The sequence below is a fragment of the Buteo buteo genome, chromosome Z (genome assembly GCF_964188355.1).
Source record: "Buteo buteo chromosome Z, bButBut1.hap1.1, whole genome shotgun sequence".
NCBI classification, from domain to species: domain Eukaryota; kingdom Metazoa; phylum Chordata; class Aves; order Accipitriformes; family Accipitridae; genus Buteo; species Buteo buteo.
Window position 1 is genome coordinate 28,632,782 of NC_134204.1, and position 18,786 is coordinate 28,651,567.

At 44.6% G+C, this 18,786-nt stretch overlaps 1 protein-coding gene across 2 annotated transcripts; it reads right to left on the minus strand.

Annotated features, from left to right (window-relative positions):
- Positions 1-1,969: 1,969 nt before the first annotated feature.
- TMEM171 (transmembrane protein 171) lies at positions 1,970-15,587 on the minus strand. Of its 2 annotated transcripts, XM_075019957.1 has the most exons (5): positions 15,516-15,587; positions 9,835-9,963; positions 8,644-9,363; positions 6,769-6,910; positions 1,970-2,295 (listed from the first exon to the last, which is right to left on the minus strand). In XM_075019957.1, exons 3-5 carry the CDS (start codon positions 9,272-9,274, stop codon positions 2,067-2,069), a joined length of 1,002 nt encoding a protein of 333 aa, XP_074876058.1. In that variant the 5' UTR covers positions 9,275-9,363; positions 9,835-9,963; positions 15,516-15,587; the 3' UTR covers positions 1,970-2,066. The 2 variants fall into 2 exon arrangements, with proteins under 2 accessions (XP_074876058.1, XP_074876057.1); XM_075019956.1 differs by lacking the exon at positions 15,516-15,587 and having other exon boundaries at positions 9,835-11,071.
- Between the last annotated feature and the right edge of the window lie 3,199 nt (positions 15,588-18,786).

An 18,786-nucleotide genomic window follows, 5' to 3' on the forward strand; every position in this document is an offset into this window, starting at 1 on the left:
ACACTTTTTGATGTTTAACCTCTTCAGCAAATGAGTGTTCATTTGCAATTCAAACAACAGAACAAAGCCAACATGGGTCTTTGTTTGTATGGGATCTTTTAGGTAAAATACCCCAGCTTCTGCGCTTGCTATATAATAGCATGACACATCCAGAGAGACAGCCAAGCTCCTTTGACATGTGCAAGGCTTTGTATGCACAAATCATTCAGGGCAGTGGACATCACTGTTAAAAATCAGGTTAGAAAAAAAAGCTTTAAAAAAAAAAATCAAAAAGATGGTAAACCATAGCTTGGATTACAGAAGGCACTCAAGGAACAGCATAATTGAAAAACTTACTAGGTAAAAAACACATGAGAGAAAAGAGGACAAAATGGTTGCTGGCTTTTGTGGATTCCCTTTCTTCATATAGACATTTCCCATGGCTGAGTCATGCCAGTTTAATCAGCTCCCACATACTAAATCCCTCTCTGTGCTGTGTTTGCTCATTACTCTGCATGCATAAGCCCCTCAGCTCTATTGCTGGCTAAATATACCTCCCTCACTGGCTGGTTTGTTTTTGTGTGGCTGCACAAAGAGCTGCCCTAGCACAACTGAGAGAACAACACAGAGGTGGAAATAAATGGCCAAATGCAGGAGCTCCTGAACACCTCTCTAAAGAACTCTGCAGGTGAGAGGCATGTTCACAGGAAGATGACACGAGGCAGTCACCTTTCCCCAGGCACAGGAGGGAACTTCAGTGCTTAATCCAAAGCTTGGCATTCTGTTACAGCCACATTCTCTGAAATTCAACATGGCAGAACACAAGCCGAGGTGTAGCTGAGGTCCCAGAGCATGCAGGTGTTCAGAGACTCAGCTGAACAAGAAAGAGGTTGCTCTTGCAAGATGTTCTAATGCTGGTAAGTTCACCATGCTGAACCAAGCCCAAACAGTAGCTTTGCCACCTTCTCTTTCTGGGCACAGAATCAGGTCTGGTTTACTCAAACTCAGGGCTCAGAGCAAGTCGTAAAGCGTCAAAAGTCAGCAGCAACAAAGTTCCTGCTAATTATCCTTACCTGCTACAAGCAAATCCTTCAGTTTGGGAATGTGTGCAGACAATTGCAAAACAGAACAAGAATCTCTTGTCACTCCATCCTGAAGGCTGGCAGGTACCACTAACTTATGGGCTGCACTGGGACAGAGGAGCTAGGAGGCCTGTATTCCTGAAGGGTCTGTCAAGTGCTGTGTCAGTTAAAAACATCTGTTGCATGACTTTCCATGAAACTGCCTCTCTTGCATTTGCTGGTAAGTAATGTCTGCACTCGGAAAATACTATTGCTGAGTGGTGCTCACTCTCACAAAATAAGCACTCCTTGTATAAACCATGAATGATGATATATAACAGTAGTATAAACCTCCCCAAATCAGTCATTACCACAGTTAAACTGTTAGCCTATTAACTACCCTCAGTGTTGCCTTAGAGCTCTTAACTGCTGGCTAAAACTGATTTTCACAGGGATTATACTTACACAAGGACCAAAGAGGGTCTAAATTAAGATATGGACTGTTTGTTACCAGGCAGACCAAAAAGTAACCATTTAAGTTCTCCATAACTTATTTGGTCCCAATCTTAAACAACCCTATTTGTGATGCTCTCAGAGTATATATAAACTCAATAACTCTGCAAACAAGTATTTTCCACAAAAGTCATACAGAAATAGAAATAAAAACACTTCCTAATTTTTTCTTTTTTGAAGCTCCAACCAGATTTAATTAAAATAAACAAAAAAAGTTGGTCTCTACTTAGTGCCTCCATTATATAAAGAACAACTAAAAATAGAAACTGAAGCTGTAACAGAACAAAATGAGCATTTAACATTCTTGCAGTGAACTGAATCCCTTCAGACTACTTGCTCAGAAGCCCAGCATTATCTAATATTTCTTGAAGCCCAAATTAATCATTTACACTTTTTGATGAAAAATTAGACACAGACAGTGTTATTGCTTTTATTACAAAATGTAAATAAATTCAAAAATTGTAAATCTAGGTGTACAATTTAATTTAAAAATGAAGTCTAACTGACAGTCCTCTATGAGCTGGTGTCAGATGTGGCTAAGGAAATAGATGAATAAGATGAAGAAGAAGATGGAGAATATTCATTATTTGTTATTGATGCTTTTTCTTCATATTGTGGAGGCGATTCAGAGGAGAGGTATAGCATCGGTAAAATATCTGATGGTGAGCTGCTTCCAGAAATTGTATATATGGTTTCATAGTCTCTAACAGCAACTGTTCTTCCATCATCTGCAAGCTGTGCTCTATAAAACACAAACCAGCATATTAGCATAATTCATTTCTCTACTGTGAGTGAAATTCCACTTGACTTACATAAACACACATGTATGCACACGCTCCCTAAAAATCCCTGAAGCAAAGAACTTGCATAAGCATTAGGACTTCATTCTGTGGGCTACATTATGACTCATATGAAAATTCTATTACTTCAGAGGGGAAGGGCAAACAACCTCCCTTCTAACCTTTCACATCACCAGCCACAGCCTGGCTTATGGGTATTAGCTGCTTCTGGCAGGGCTATCTCACAATCTTACTAAATCTTCTTATGATCTTTGGTTCCTAATGTATCTTCCCTTTTGTAGTCTATCACATACACACTGTTCCCTTCCCTTAAGAAAGACAGTCCCTAGACTTAGAATTGCATCACAAAAATCACAATCCTTAGCCATTTGAGATCTTACATGAAAGGCAACTTGAAACTTTTATTAAGCTTTCCAGCAACCCATGATAGACATAAGGAGCAGCATTCCAGCTCAGAGCTGGAGAAGCAGAAGCGACTGGACATGACCAGACTGCTGAGTTCCCAGTGACAGTCAAGGAGGGTAGCCAAGTATTCACTGCCCTCCTCTGACCATCATAACTGGATCCCAATTGGTTGCACCCACATGGTTCTGGTACCCTGCTCATCACGCCCTGGAGTTCGCCCTCAACATATTGCTTCAGCTGCTTCCCAAGGAAAGGGAAGAACTTGATCCTCATGACTCACTCCCAGAGCTGACTCTTGCCTTTTTGCATACATCTGTACCCACACCAATACTGCGTGAGGAGCAGGAATATAGAGTATAGTCACCTCATCTTCAGTGCTGTTACTGGCATGTGAGGGTGTGTGTTTAAAGGAGAGAGAAGAGAACATACTACAAGACAAATGCTGAAGTGCTGTGTAACAGACTGCAGGAAAAAAGCAACCACTTCTGGGATCACCATGGCTCAGCTTCCTACAAGCGCTCTCATCCAGCACAGCCTCCACCACAGCACCTCCTGACAAAACATGCAGCAATGGACTAAAGAGGCAAATCACATTTGCCTAGTAACCACCCATGTATGAAGTGGGTATTCCCTTCCAGCTTTGGGATCTTCAACCATGGCACTATGTTAGGAGGAACAAGGCCACTGCTTCTCCTCCATGAAAGGGCTTGGGAACCAATTTGCACTAGTCAGGATGCCATGGCTGCTACCAAGTGCTGAGACATGGGAAAGCATGATTGAGTGAAATATCCAGAGGTGGTATCAACTCACAGGGTCTCTGTGAGGACCTTAGGGAGCATGGAGGGGCAACAGCTGGAGCACCCCAGCCGCAGAACACCAAAGCAGGATGTCAGGGTTTCTGCATCCAAGGCTGCAATGTTTCGTCCACTCCACTAGAAACTGTCCCAACAAGCTGGGCTACAAACTGCCTCTTTGCGTACATATGTTCACAAGACAGAGAAGTCAAGACAGGCAATTGACAATGATTAAGCTGATGGAATCACACACAAAGTTCAGAGCACCAGAAATGGACATTTGTGGGTTGAGGCAGTTGATCCAGCTGCAGGGGATTTTGTAGAAGAATGGGTAAAGGAAAGAGGGGTCACCTGGTATGTGCACCAGCAGGGAGAGCCCACAAGAAGTCTGAGGAACTAGCTTTTTTGCCATTCCCCCACTGCCCTTTGTTTTTCCTTTTTCAGTGCAGGATGTACTGCTTGCATTCTTTCACACCTTTTGATAATCCACACATTTGACCAAGCAAATGGGCGGGCAACCCACTCAGGGCCTGAAATTACAGGGTAAAGAGGACTTGTGGCCCTCAGTTTTGTGCATTGTACTTTTACAGATAGGTGGTACAAGTGTCACTCTGTCTCTCAGCTGCTTGTAAGGCTACAGCAGAACATGTATGTTCCCATATTTCTCCCCGTTATCCACTCCAGCCTGGTCTTCTATATGTATTTAAACTGAAATGTTTTTTGAGGGTGCCCTTAGACCATACTTGAATTGGCTGCCTGGGGGTTACCAGAGGTCCAGGTTCACACTCAGGGCAAGCCACTTCTCCACACATCCACTTGTATGTTGTACATACAACTGGGATGTACATGCCAGAAGCGAGTTACAGCACATGCTGGAACTGTAGCACAGACAGGCTCAGTGTGGTGCCTAACTGCAGGACTAACAGCAGCTGGTATGAAACACCTTCCAGCTGCGGACGCCTTCACCAAGCCCAATAAGAACACAAGACACTTCATGAAAATTCCTCTTTCAGCAGCAGGAGTTTATTTTCTCTCCTGCTTGCTCTGGGTGCCCTTTGACTGCAGTAGTATAGTTCTGAGCGCCGATATATTTCACTTGCAATCTGAGAACAGGCAAAGACTTTTATACTTAATAAAATGTTTCTTCACACAACACTTTGTGCCTGGTCATGAGAGCCACTGCTCTCTGGAAGGCACTTTTGCTTGATCAACCCTGACATCCTTCTCATCCTCCCATCTACCCTTGACATCCTGAACTGGCAGGTGTTTAGGGCACTGAGTAATCAACAGATTCTCATCAGCTTTGTACAAAAAGTACTCTCTCTGAAACCATTTAATTGGAAAAACAGCAGACTAAATGAATTATGTGTGTAGCTAGGGTTTATTAGGCATTGCATCCTTCAGCACAAGTCATCAACCTCGACCTCAGTCAGTGGGAACCAAACACTGAGCCATCTCCCTTCCCATGTGGTATGAACACGTAATTTTTTTGTTTGGGGGCCAGTCCCACTGTGCACTAGAGAGTGTTGCACTAATAACAAGAAAGACTGAGTAGGGTTTTCAACAGAGAGGTGTTTATTCCATGTAAAAAAAAATATTTTGAGAAAAGGCAGAAGGACAGTCTGGCTTGTGGTAATAGCAACAGAAAAAGGCATCTGCTGTCTCCAACAAAGATGGGGAGAAAATGTTTAGAGGAGGGCACTAGGGAATAGAAGACAGTATGAGGGGTTGATGGTGATTGACTAGAGAACAGTGTGTCACACAGTGGGGCCGAGCCTCAAGAATTCACCAGGTATACTTCAAAAGATGACTAAAAAGCCACAGCCATGGCTGCACACAGCATGGTAACAAGAATAAGCACCATTGCCAACACAAGTATCTTCCTCCTGCAGCATTTAGGTCTTTGGGCAGGAAGAGGGTTTGTGCTTGCTTGCTTCAAAAGGAAGATTAGCACTAGAGTTTTGAAGAAGTACAGACATCAGGCACACAGCTGGTTCAGCTGGTCATCGAACGCACTACCTCATATGAGCAGAGAAGTCTGGAGTTTAGTGGAAAGCTATTAAAGCAATGGCCCAACAACTACTACAATTGGATGCAACCAGGCAGGCTGGGGCTCTTGCTGCAGTGATGGTGCTTAGAATGCTGCAGGTACAGTCTTGTAAACTAAAGTAATTCAACGAAAAAGTCCCACACCACCTACTGACTCACAGATCAAAACCAAGCTGGCATAGGACCTTCCAAAAGGTAAAGCCAGTCAATTCTGGATCATTAAGGGCCTGAAAGTAAGTTGGGAGGTCTAGGCATATGTCATCTAGCTCTCCTGGCCAGATCTAGTTCTGGATCCTAGTATGTGGCCCTTGCAGTGACCTCTTTCACCCTCAAGTTAGCAGCCTACTGGCAGTAACACACAGGGAATAAATGACTCTGCAAGTTCTTGTGGTGAAGACAACTCTTCAGTCAGTTGGCAGCTCTTGTTCCCTGAGCTTGGTGGTGGCAGCATCTAGCAAATCAGCTGTACTCAGTGTATAGAAGGGTGGCTGCATGGGTAAGGTACAACATCTTGAGATGAAGTTAGCACTGCAACCTCCCTTTTAAGCTCCCTGGAGCCTCCTGCTCTACTCCTGCAGTATCAAGGTATCCTTTTATCTCAACACGCTGACACAGCAGCAACAAGGCAGACCAGCACGGCAGGTCTCAGTTCCTCAAAGCAGTGAGATAAGGGTCACAGGGAGAACAGAATACACTAACATGGCATTCCCAGGGTCACAGGGCCTGGGGACAGCTGTCATGAAGGGCTCGCTGCATTGATTCTACAGAGGTTTCCTAAAATCTGGCAGTGTAGATATCATGCTACTGGGGCACTGCTGTCAGGGGCACTTTCTCTTGGACAATCTGTGGAAGAAATCTAATCTAAGTATATTTAATAAGGCCACGGATTTAAGGCTTTGTTTTCACTTCAGAAGTTCTTTTCAGTCATAATAAACTGGTAAGAATTCAAGCTTCATGAAGGACAATCTGTGGTTTGTGATTCCCCTTTTACACTAGGATATTTTAATGCCATTTCAAGTAAGGTATCCAAAGTTAGTCGAGTGATGCACTAGAAAACTTTGTAGTGCCTAGTAGAGAGTTAATTCACAGTGATTATTTAAGAACATTGCCTTGGATACATTGAGAAACAGCTCAGATTTCCAAAGCCAAAGAAGAAAACAGTCTTACCCATCACTGAAGATAGAGTGGTATGGTGGAGGGTTTTCACTTGTAGGCAAACCACTTGACATAAGACAATGTGTCACAGTTGGTGACACAGCGTCCACAAAATAAGGAGGTGGTGGAGGTGGGAATACCATTACAGCATCACCTAGGAAAAAACCACACCAATTACTACCTCTGAAAAATTGAGCACCACTGTTTATTCTAACCGTATCCTAGAATATTTCCTGTCCTTGGAATTACAGTATTTGTACTTGTCTACCTTTTAAGATAAAATGCAATGATCCCACATACAGAACTGTTATATTCTGGGCTGTTAAAGTACATTGGAGTTAAGTTCAAAACCCAAATTATCCCAAAATAAAGATGCAGCATATTCATAAATGGAAGATTTCATTTAGAAAATACAGCCGTGCAAGGGGCATGTTCCATCTAGCTAAGACACAAACCTCTTTACTGCTGGCTGTCTTCAGAAACTGTACACAGTTACTGTTGGCTTACTTTAAGGGTAGGCAAGTATTCAGTTTTCCTCACATATCTACAATAGGGCAGTTTAAGTTTCTCCACATCTACTGCAGTGTTACAACAAAAGTATTCAAGTCATTAATGGTTCTGATGATTGGTTTTGTGTGCCTTGACAGCTTGCCTACTAAATTACTGGTAGCTGAAGGTGCACTACTAACATTAGTACCACGACACTATTGATACATAATTCATTATTAAGTGTATCCAGTACTAAGTGCAGCGTATCTGCCAATTTCAATTTTGCAATTGAGGAGTTTCAATTTTATTTTTTTTTAAAACAAAGTTTGTATCAATCACCAAGCTTGCATAAACATTCACAGCTGCCTGGCACCTTTCTTCTTTCGAAGCTTGTGTGCAGAGACAGGTCAGGGAGCATCAAAAATGTTGAGTAAGGTGGGGGGTGTTTTTTAGCTGAGTCACCAGTGTTCCAGAATGTCACTATGCCAACCAGACCTCAGTCTTCAGCCTTTCAGTTTTACTTTTCTTGATGGAAGTATAAAAGGAATCCACTAATTTTGCTTTTTTGCCTTTAAAGACTATCTGAATTCCTTTTTATGACCCTTGGATTTATCCTGGTGGCTAGAAAACTAACTTTAAACCCTCACATTTTCTGAGGGTCACCAGGTTACAGGTCTATACACTGGTTTGACAGGCAGAAGGAAAAAAGTTTTGCATAATGGATTTCAAGTCCAGTCAGTCAGATGACAGTCAACCAATACTACAATTGACTCATTAATCCTTTCTGAGAGCTAGAAAGTTACCCACATAATCTATGCACAGAATGTATTCATGGGGTATTAAAAGCAGTGCTATATGCAGGGGAGCATTCCCTGCTAACATACCACATTTACTCAAATACTGTGCAATTAACAGAAGCATCTTGCAATTACATCTCTGACTGATGGAAGATGTGGCCATGACAAAAAAGAAAACAAACAAAACAATACACTGCTTATGAATCAGATTCTTTGTTTAAGGGGTCAGAGCTCAAGGCTAAAATAAATCTTAAATATAGTCACAGAAGTCATTAGACCTGTGATTTGCAGTGTCAGCTACACCCTTGGTGAAAGGAAGTGGATTGGACTCATTTGTGTCAGATGACATGGCTTCTTTTGCACAGACAGTCGGACCTTTCTTTTTATGCCGAAGGAGAGGTGTTGTCTTTGAGAGAGAGGTAACTGAACTGACCATGCAGTAAACATACAAGGCAAAGCAACATTATTCTGTTTTGGCTGGTTTGACATGCCAGAACTGACATGCTTAGAGCTCAAGTGAGTAATATTCAGAGATAAATCATGAAGGGAAAAAAAATCCCTACGAACTCTCAAATGTAAAGTTCACACATTATTTACCCACCTACTGTAACCTGAAAAGAGTCAGGGCTCTCAGGATGTTCTTCACCTTCGCAAGATTCTTGGTTGAGATTTAAGTTTTGTTTCTTTTTAACATGAGCTATCACGAAGAAACACAACCCAGTGAGCACAATCAAAGGTCCCATGATTTGAAGTGACAGGAATCCACAGCCCTGGAGGTCCACATCAGAACTGCCGGTGTGGTTGAGCTGTATGCTGTGCCAGCTGGGGCTGCAGCCAGGAACCCAAATGCCCAGGATGCTAATTAGCATTCCACTAGTTAAAAACAGGAATCCAAATATGAGAAACTGGGCAAACTGACAGCTACCGCGACAAAAAATAAGGCTGTACACCTGCTCATTTTGCAATTGTCTTTGTCTTATGTACAGCCTAGCCCTTGATCGTGCCAGTAAAACACAAACCAGTCCAGTTACAGCAAGCACGGGCCCCGCAGCCTTGAGGACCTCATTACAGTCACTGAAGGTTCCAGATGGGCACGACTGGAGAATAAAGACTGAAAGCAGGAATCCAGCGCAGAGCAACACAGCTCCAAAAACAAAAAGGAAAAAAATAAGTTTCCCATGTTGTCCATTATTTCCTTCACCTCCTGGTGCAGGAACAGCCATTGGATACATTACAACAGAATGTCCTCAAGCAGATGAGTTGGTTTTGTTTGTTTTTTTTTTTTCCTGTTAGCATTAAGTGGCAGAAAACTACAGTAGATCTGTGAACATGAAAATATACAAATCAAGAGAGGGAAAAAACCCCAGTGCGACTAGCTACTTTATAACATTTACTTCTGCATTTGCTACTCAGCCTATATTGTATACTCCTGGTGTATTTTCTGTTTTGTAGTACCTCCATTATGAATGAAAGGGCCTAATCAAGTTTGCTGCTGTTGAATGCCAATGAAAAGACAGAACTTGCTTTACAGTTAGACTGAAAACACCTGTAATTGTTGTTGCAGAGCTAAATGAATTGTTTCTTTAGAGACACAGTCTTATGATTAAGGGGATATTATGTTCAAAGGCTGAATCTTGGGAACAAGGACAGGCTAGCCTTCCCCCCGAAAACAGAAAGCTAGGGGAAATTTCTGTAGTGAATGACAGGAAGTGACAGCTCTTGAAAGAACCTTAACGCAAATGAGTATTGATGACTATTGGACTTTTTACAAAGTAAATCTTCTAATACATACCTTTTTGAAGTATATAAATCTTGCTTCTCCTTCCACAAGCAATAAAGACTTTTCTGTTCCTCTCCTTAAATCAGCTTCCTGTCCTATACTGCTGCAAGAGCAAGTACACAGAAGATTTTTGGTTCCGTTCTGAAAAGAAAAAAAAAAAAAAAGAAAGGAAAAAAGCCATACTAAAGACTGTGTACTTCAAGTCTCACTGATTCCATAGTTAGAGTTGGTAAGCAGACTGCTCCCACACTTCCTTTCAACCTCCCCTACTCCTGAATCCTTTGTCTATGCTCCAAGAAAGCTTTAAAAAGAAATATAAAACATGTCTCCCAGAAGGCTTCTGAGCCCACAGGAGTCTAGATTCAGAAGTAAAACAGAAGAAAACAGAAGGTAGTGCTGAGGCCAATAACAGTCCATATGGTAGTATAGATGACAAATCTGCTGGATGTGGACAAACTGGGGTGGGGAGTACCACTCAGTGAGCTCTAGGAAAAAAAAAAAATTTCTACCATTACCCACAAGGAAGTTTGTGCTGCTCTGACACTCTGGCCTACAGGGCTCAGGTGGACACCTGTACTCCATACCACGGTGACTAGCAATCACAGAGATTCCAGTCCAAGTGGCTACTATCCATCAAAAACCAACCTGAAACCCAGGGGAATTTCAGACTATGGAAAATAGTAAGTCTGGACTGATCATGAGAAAGCTGTCCCCTACCAAGTGTAGGAAGTACTTCAGCATGCTCATACTGCAGTGTTTTAACACTGCTCTCTTCCCCTCACCAGCAGTCTCCCATGACAGACAACTTCTTCTACAGCTTGGATGTATCAGGAAGGATATATAGGGACTAAAAGTTACTCCACAAGAAAAACAAAGTATTATGTGATTTCTGGAAGTAAACTGTTGAACATGTGTCAGCCACAACAAGCTTCACGTCACTCCCCAGTAACTGCAGTGCCCCACTGGGATGAAAACAAAACACAACCATAAAACCCACTAGTCACTCAAATACATAGTTATCTGTCTGCGATGCAAGGCAATCTATCAAGTCACTTTACTTAGCCACTTGTAAGAGTAGGACCCAATTAAAGAATTGGCTAAGCAGATACACGAATGATGAAGTTAAATGCTTTACTGCTGAACATCAAACCAGACCCCCAGCAGCACAGAAGGTGGCAGAGAGCAGCATGCAGGTAGAAGGCCCAATAAGCATGAGACTTGATGGGCAAGGAAACAGGCTGCACCACACAGCAAGAAAGCCACTGCAGGAAGCAACAAAGTCTCCCAGCTCGCTATCTCAAATAGCAAAACTGAGGGGGACCCTGCTTAATGCATCCCATTACTGTGGTCAGTTAATTTGTAAACTATGTCTGCTAAGCGATTCTTCACTGTTCTGAATTCAGTCTATCCCTCAACTAAGACTGCTTTGAAAAACTGCTAACTGAGGGTCCCTTGGCAGAAGAGTCACAGCTTCACTCTGGAAAAAAAGAAAAAACGGTTATAGAGAGCACTAAAGATAGGACAGTATGTCACAAAAAAAGAAGTTAAAGAAATTCTGATAGATTTCAAACTGAAGACCTTTAGCCAGCCACACTTTTAATCCTGCATGAGCTGGAGTCAGTTTGGGGGGTCTGCTTCTGAGCAGAGAAAATGGATTAGGTTGATCACTCCTTCCTTGATTTCGCTGGTCTTTCCTAAGTTAATAAAATTGTTTCTTGTAACTGCATATGCTCCTTCATGTTTAGAAATGTTTCCCATTTTCACAATTGATCTGAGGTGGCTCAGATTTACTGACCTACCAATAAATGCACAAAACCAAGAAAAGGGCCTCTGAAATAGAAAAAAAACCCAACCAACCAAAAAAAGCCCCATTTCAGACACAACTGTCTTGAGATATTTTTCTGCTGAGGCACATTAACCATTGTAACAGCAATACACTATAATTAGAGAGAACTCTGAATCCTTTCTTCGCAGTTCCTTCTAGGGAGGAAAACATGGAAATAAGTACAAGTAAATTAGGACAAAAGGAAATAATGTGAGGAAAAAAATTCAAACACTTAGCCCTTAAAAAGAAAAATCTAGAGATTTGTTCTCATTACTCCAACACAGCGCCTGCTTCTTTTCCACCAATCTTCTTGTTATGAGATTAAGTTAAAACACACATTAGAAATGAAGCATGTGCATATTTTCTTAATTCCTTCAGGCCACAAAAGAAAGAACATTCAGAACAGTCTGTTGTGGCTTTGAAGATGAAAGCCACAGATTTTATGCTGCAAAATCCAAGGGAGGACTAATTTTCATTTACGCTACCACCAAATTTTAATAGAAAACCCAGTGCAAGATTAAGCTTTATTTCCTGTGTTTCAAGAAAAACTATTTTAAGAAAGAAGCAAGCCTTATATTGGCTATGTGCTTGAAATATTTCCATCTGATATCTCCACAGGCATCTTGACATAAAGGAATTTTCCCTTCATATTGACCCCAAGTCTGAGAGCAGACATGGAAATACTAGGTCAGAAACTGCTAGAACAAAATCCAGTAGTGTGGAGGCAGTTAAGCGTGAGGGAAGAGGGAGCTGGAAACATAGCTTGTAAAGGAAGTCTGGTTATAAGCTTAACTTGATATAGCGCTTTACCCTTTTGTAAGTCTGGCTCATGCCAGGTATACAGAACAGGAAGTAACATCACAGTTTCTTGTAATTTTTCTGTGTAACACTTCTTTTGCAACTTTCACATTAATGGACAACTCCAAGGATTTTAAAATACAAGTTTTAATGATTAAACTGGGACTTCTTGCTTTCTGTTTGAACCTTCAGAGTCCATATTGTCCAAGATTTCCACTGCAAACACCAGGGCTATAAATTTACTCCCCCTTACTCATATGAAATTTGATAGCCCCATGCAGTCATATGAATACAGGAACTGAGGATTAAAAGAGAGAAGCATTGGAAGAATTAAAACACTGCTGTCCCTCTGTTTTATGTTTCCCAGAGTAGGCCCCGTTCCTGTTCTTTCACTTGCAAAAGCACCCAATCATTTCATGCAGAAGGATCAGGTCTAGTCTGTATTGTTGAACTACAATAACTACAAGAACTACAATACCCTGTCAGTCGTAGTCCACAATGGAAACCCCATTAGAAGTCACAAGCCACCCTTTTCAAGAGTTTTCCATTTAAGTGTTTGCACCCATACTTCCAGTTTTTTAACTGCTACTGGGAAGTTGCCATGCCATTGTGTAATTTTTTTTTTTTTTTGATTTTTAAAATTTTTCTTTTCTTCCCTAGTTTCAAATTAAACCATGGCTCCTGATAGGACAAGCTACCTGGAAGGAAAAGTCCTCTCAACTTCATTCAGTTTAACTTCCATGTCAAAACATGAATGGCTCTCTACTTCCTCTCACTCTCTGTATCTAATTTTCTCCTCCATTCACACCTGCCTCTGTATGTGTGCCATTTTCTGTTCTTTATCATATCACAGTTTCACCACTGGATTGCACTCTTGACATTCAGCAGAAGCACCCATACATGAGCACAGCTAGTTAAAGTAAATTGGAGTTTGCCACCTTCAGCCTCACACTCTTCCTCCCTCATGGTGTTTTTAATCACTTCTATGAAGACCTTGGGGGAAAGGCCCCACAGGATGTACATTCAGTTTTCCACTTTCAAGCAACATTAAGACTACAAGTTTTGAGATGTCAAATATATCCAGTTTGATCTTATGTATGCAGACTCTAATTAGTCCCTGATAGCACTCATCTCACAGAACATAGAACTCTGATAGCCCAGAGGAGGACTTCCAAGATTTACATGCTGTGCAAAAAGATCCCTAAGCAGGGAGCAGATGCCACTGAAACAAACGCTGCCCATATGGGTTGACAAAATGATTGTGTCAGCTCACAGTATAAGAGGGGTAACGCTATGTTGTTATTTACGACCATTGTGCGTGGGGCAGGAGTCAATGTCTGGAGAAGTGCTGGAAAGCAGCTGCAGTAGGAATTTCCAGAAAATGGCATGAATCCTGCCAGTCTCCAGACACGTGTGCCAGGGATCCTCCTCACCACAAACTGGCAGAGTCAGGGATTCTGCCCTGTGCCAGACAGAACTGCGTTCCATGAAGAAGCTGTCAACTACTATCCCCGTGGGCTACAGGAGAAAATCAGCTGGAGCAAAAGCTGGTCCACAAACGTTCCCCCTTACTTTGGCAGGGAAGAGAGTCCCAATGCCATGGTTGGATGCAAGGACCCCAAAAGGGCGTCTAGACACAGAGAGGAGCTTGCAAAGCAAAGTTTGGTAACCTACTGGTTGGACGCCATGCAGGCAACTAGGACAGCACCTAGATTAAACAATGGGCTCTGAAGTGTCCCATGTATGTGGGTGGGATGCTTTTCACATGATGCACTGGTGGCACGCATGAGCCGGGACAAAGCAACTCCTATTCTCTGGAGTACCTGCAAGGAGACTGGGGGGAAGGTAGATGGACACAGTTAAAGCCAGAGCTGACTTTGTTCAGACAAATAACACAAGACAAAGCAATTTCTGGCAAATTCTGGGAAGGTCTGCCCCATAGGGCTGAGTACCCCAGAGCAGCAAAAGACACACGCAGAGACATACTGATCTTTGAGAGGAGAGGATACGACAGTGACCACCAGGAAGATGAGGACTCTAAAAGCTCCCCAAAGCCTTCCTGTCCCAGTTTCTTGATGCTGGCCCGGGGCATTAAACCACAGCCAACTCATGGACAAGCAATTAAGCTCTATTCCATCTGGGAAAAGCTGCATCCCACGGCATACTCCTCCTCATGCACCAGCCCGGTTTTCAACAGAAATGGACCATGCCCTGAACGTACAGCTCCGGTGCATCATGCTGGAGCGAGGGCTGGGGCAGGGCAGCCTGTCCATCACCTCCCTGCGAAGGAGCAGCACCCGGCCCGCACAGGGCCAGCCCACCACCCTAGCGAGAGCCTCCTCCCCAGTGCCTTCCCAGCCGTGTGCCACCAGCAGCAACGGGAGCACTGCGTGTCAGCAGAATAACTTGAAGAGGCCCCTTCAGAGACATCCCGTCCTCTCACAGGGATGGCGTAAAGGTCACTGCAGGGAAGCAGTGTGGGGAGCGCTGGGCTCTCCAGGGAGGAGATAAAGAGGCTTTTCTTACCCCAGGACGTTCACGCCCTGGGTAAGCGACACGCAGGGGCACAGCCCCAGCCTCCACCCTTCAGGGGAGTAAAAAACACGGCCACGACCGCGGCCGAGCCGCCGGCGGCCGCTGCGAGACACGGCACAAACCCACCCGCCCGCCGCAGCCCCCTCCCTGGGGGCAGCCGGAGGACGAGCCGCCCTCCAGCAGCGCCCGCCTCCCGACAGAAAGCCTGCCCACCGGAGGCGCCCCCCTCTCCTCACACCGGCGCTCCCCGGCTTCCCCCCGCCCCGCCCCGACCCCCGGAGGAGCGGCCGGAGACCGCCCGCTACTTTCGCGCCCGCCCGGTCGCTTTCTTCAACCCGCGGCGGGAGCTGTGCCGGCCACCGGGGGCCCGGGGAAGCGCCCCGCCATGGCGGCACGCAGCGGGGCGGCCTCCGCGCACCACGGGGCGGCCTCGGGGCACGGCCTCGGGCCCCGGCGGCCGCCCCCGGGGGCGGACAGAGCGGAGCAGGTGCGGGAAAGGGTCGGCGGCGAAGGGCGCTGAGCGCCCGCCCCTTACCTGGCCGCAGTGCGAAGGACTGCGGCAGCGCAGCCGGCGCCGCTATTTAAGCACCTGCGCCAGGCGGCACGCACCTGGGCGGTGGCGGCGCGGGGCAGGGCTGAGCCGAGCCGAGCCACCCCGGGGGCCCGTGGGCGCGGCGGCGGCTGCTGCGGCGGCGGCACCGCCTCCCCCGCCTCCCCCGGTACCGAGCGCCCCGCCCGGCGGCGGCCGCCCCGGCCGGCCGGCCTCGCCCCTCAGCCGCCCCGCCCCGCCCCGCTGCGGCCAGGGCGCTTCCCGCCCTACCGCGGCCCTCAGGGAGGGGGCGGCTCCGTCGCCCCTTGCCCACGGACCCGGAGCGCTTCGGGGCGCTCTGCCGGCGGTCGGCTCCGCGTTGGGGCCCTGCCAGCTGCCCTGGCGGGTGAGGAGGAGGAGGAGGAGGTGCGAGGCGACGCCATTGTTAGTCACCCCGCCTCGAGGCGCTGAGGTAACCGGCCGCCCCTGGCGCTGGAGGCCGGGCTGAGGAGATCCTCCCGGCTGGTTGTGAGCCGGCTCCGCGGCGGTGCGAGTGTGTTTGCCGCCCGGCTGGGAGATCTCCAAGCTGATGGGCTGGAGAGCGGGCGCAGTTGGCTGGGCAGGGCCGTTGCGGGCGTCTCTGGAGGCGTGCGTACGTGGCCGAGGTCTAGTGTGCCCCTGAAATAGTGGTGGCTTCGAGGTGAGGCGGGTGAGCCGCCCTCTCAGAGAGGTTGCGCTGCATCTCCTGTTTCAGGAGCCCTTCTTCTTGTGGTAGGCACTTTAGCCTTGCCAAGGTTAGCCTTACTTCCGCAGACTTGGGAACTTACTAGGCATTGAAGACTGGCCAAGCCTAGATGTGACTGATTTCCTTCAGTGGTGAGGTGGTTCAACCACTGGGAATGGGAGAAGGTACTTTCTCTCTTGCGTGATGGGTGCAGGCAGTGCGGAGGAAGAATCTGGCTTTGGTCGCAGAGACGAGAGAGCCGTGAAGTGCCAGAAGCAGCTGTGCGAGAAGACAAGGAGCCAGCGGAGGAAGGTCGGGAGGTGCCTGCCACTTGTAAAGTGGGTGCAGCAGTGGTAGGACCTGCATGACAACAGGGCTAAAGCTGCCCCACTGGTTAGGTGCAGCGTGGTAGCTGGTGAGGTGTGAGGGAAACAATTTGGGTTTATGTGAGTCAAAATGAGAGGAGCCAGAACAGGTGGGAAAGGTGGAGTGATGCCCAGGAAATAGATGGCAGGAGGAAAAGGGAGCGGATTAAGGTCTTGCTTGACAGGGAGATAGTTTGGTTTGACAATGAGATTGGGGGAAAATGGGATATGTATGTTTTTGGAGGGGATCTGGATTTGCGTAGAGAACTAAGGAAGACTTGGAATTGAATGAAGAACCAAAGAGTGTATGAAGATACATGTGGGGTGTAGGAAGGGAGCTTGTGATGAGGTAGAAGGCTTCAAGCTTTCCAGAGTTACAGATTCCTGGATGGTAGTGACCCTTTGCTGTCTCAACTGTTTTATTTCCCAACTTAGCTACCACTGACTGGAAGGTGGGCTTCAGTTGTGAAACACTCAGGTACTGCTGTGAAGAGTCTCATAGTAAGGAGAGACTGGGAAGTAACAATTCCTGTTATTTTGTGAAGAGTGAAGTATTTCAGTGAAGGAAAAAAACAGGGAATTAACTGAATAGAACAAAAGAAGCACTGTTTGTTATGAACACAAGCTGAAACTGAAGTCTTGCAAAGAGTGAAAGAGCATCAAAAGAGAATCAGACTATTTTATGATGTGTGACAACAGTGACACAAGGAGATTTAATTATGTTTATATGGCAGTTTTCTAAGACCTGATTCTGGTTCTGTTGTTCTTCCAACATAGAGCTTTAATAATTTAAAAAGAGAGAAATATTTCTGTGGTGCTCATTTCTGCATGAAGTATTTTGTCAGGCTAAACTTTCTTCAGTTGTCTGATACCATTAAATGATTGGACTACTGCTGTGATATATGTTCTCTCTCTTTTCCTGTTATGTAAATATTTTTTTCCATTTATGTAAATACTTCTTGTACCAAACCTAACATGTCTTAAGAATTTTCCTTTTTTTTTTTAAAAAAAGGTCAGTCTTGACCAAAGTTAACAAGCTTTTTGGCCCACATCTACATGCAAATGATTCCTCTCTCCAAAGTTTGTCATCAACTTTTCCCCTTCATCTATCACTTAGGTTTCTTGTAGTGTTGGGCTTCAGGGTTTGACACCAATGATGAAAGAAGGGATTTCAGGAATATCATTCTTCAGTTCGTGAGATTCTGACTCAGCCTGGTGTGAGTTTTCAGTGGATTAAGTGGATGTTGATTCCTGTCATATGAATACAGTCATAAAACTGTAATCTTGACCTATATCCTGTGATTTAAGATAAGAATTATTTTTTAACTTTTTTTTTTTTTAAACTTTTAAGATAGTGACTGTTTAACTATAAGTAATGCATATTTTAATTCCAGACCCTAGGTGGTAATATTTGGCAAAAATGGAACCAAAGTGTTTTTCTCCATATGGGAAAGTATTGAGAGAAGTTGTTTCTGTTAAGTCTGGACATAGTTGTATGACAGTGTTTTTCCCATGTTGATGCTAATAGAGAAAATAAAGTATTTTGGACTGGCGTGGAAAGCAATCTTAGAGCTATGGAAAGCTACAGTGCATTCACACCTGGAGTATGACAGGGAACCGAGAACTACCAGAAAGTCGTTGCTTTTGAAATTATTTCTGGGGTCTCAGTCAGTAACACTTGTGAAGACAGTGACAAGAAGATTACCATTTGGGATGATGAGCAGAGAAATCTAGTTGTTGATAATTTATTGGTTGGGAATTAGTCAAGGCTGTTTTGATGGAAGCCACTACTTATAGCAATAATCTGATGAAATATAAATGAAAATTACTAACTTTGCATTCCTCTTTTTATTTTTTTTTAATTAGCAAACATGCTTATAAATGTCAAAGCCATTCATGTGGTTTGGATTGTTTGCCTAATGACGATGGTCTCTAGAAACGAGAGCACAAGTGCAGTAAGTAAGACTAAATGCTGGTCACTCCTAGAATAAAATTCCACTGTGCAGAAGAGATGTTAATCTGTTATGAGCAATATGAGACTGTTCAATAAAATCTTATCTGTCAGAGTAATTTTTCTCTTTTGAGATTAGATGTGCAAAATACTGGATGTGCTGCGATTGTGCTTCAGTTCAAAACACTAAATATGATTTGCAGAACCTATTCAGATGTTTGAAAACACAGTCAGAGA

Bases quoted from the DNA above. Each gene is read 5' to 3' on its own strand.
- TMEM171 (XM_075019957.1), bottom strand. From the start codon at position 9,274: ATGTATCCAATGGCTGTTCCTGCACCAGGAGGTGAAGGAAATAATGGA. The intron at 6,911-8,643 runs GTGGGTAAATAA...GTTTTTTCCTAG, and splicing joins CTCTTTTCAGGTTACAGTAG to GTGATGCTGTAATGGTATTC. The intron at 2,296-6,768 runs GTAAGACTGTTT...TGTGTTTTATAG, and splicing joins CACTCTATCTTCAGTGATGG to AGCACAGCTTGCAGATGATG.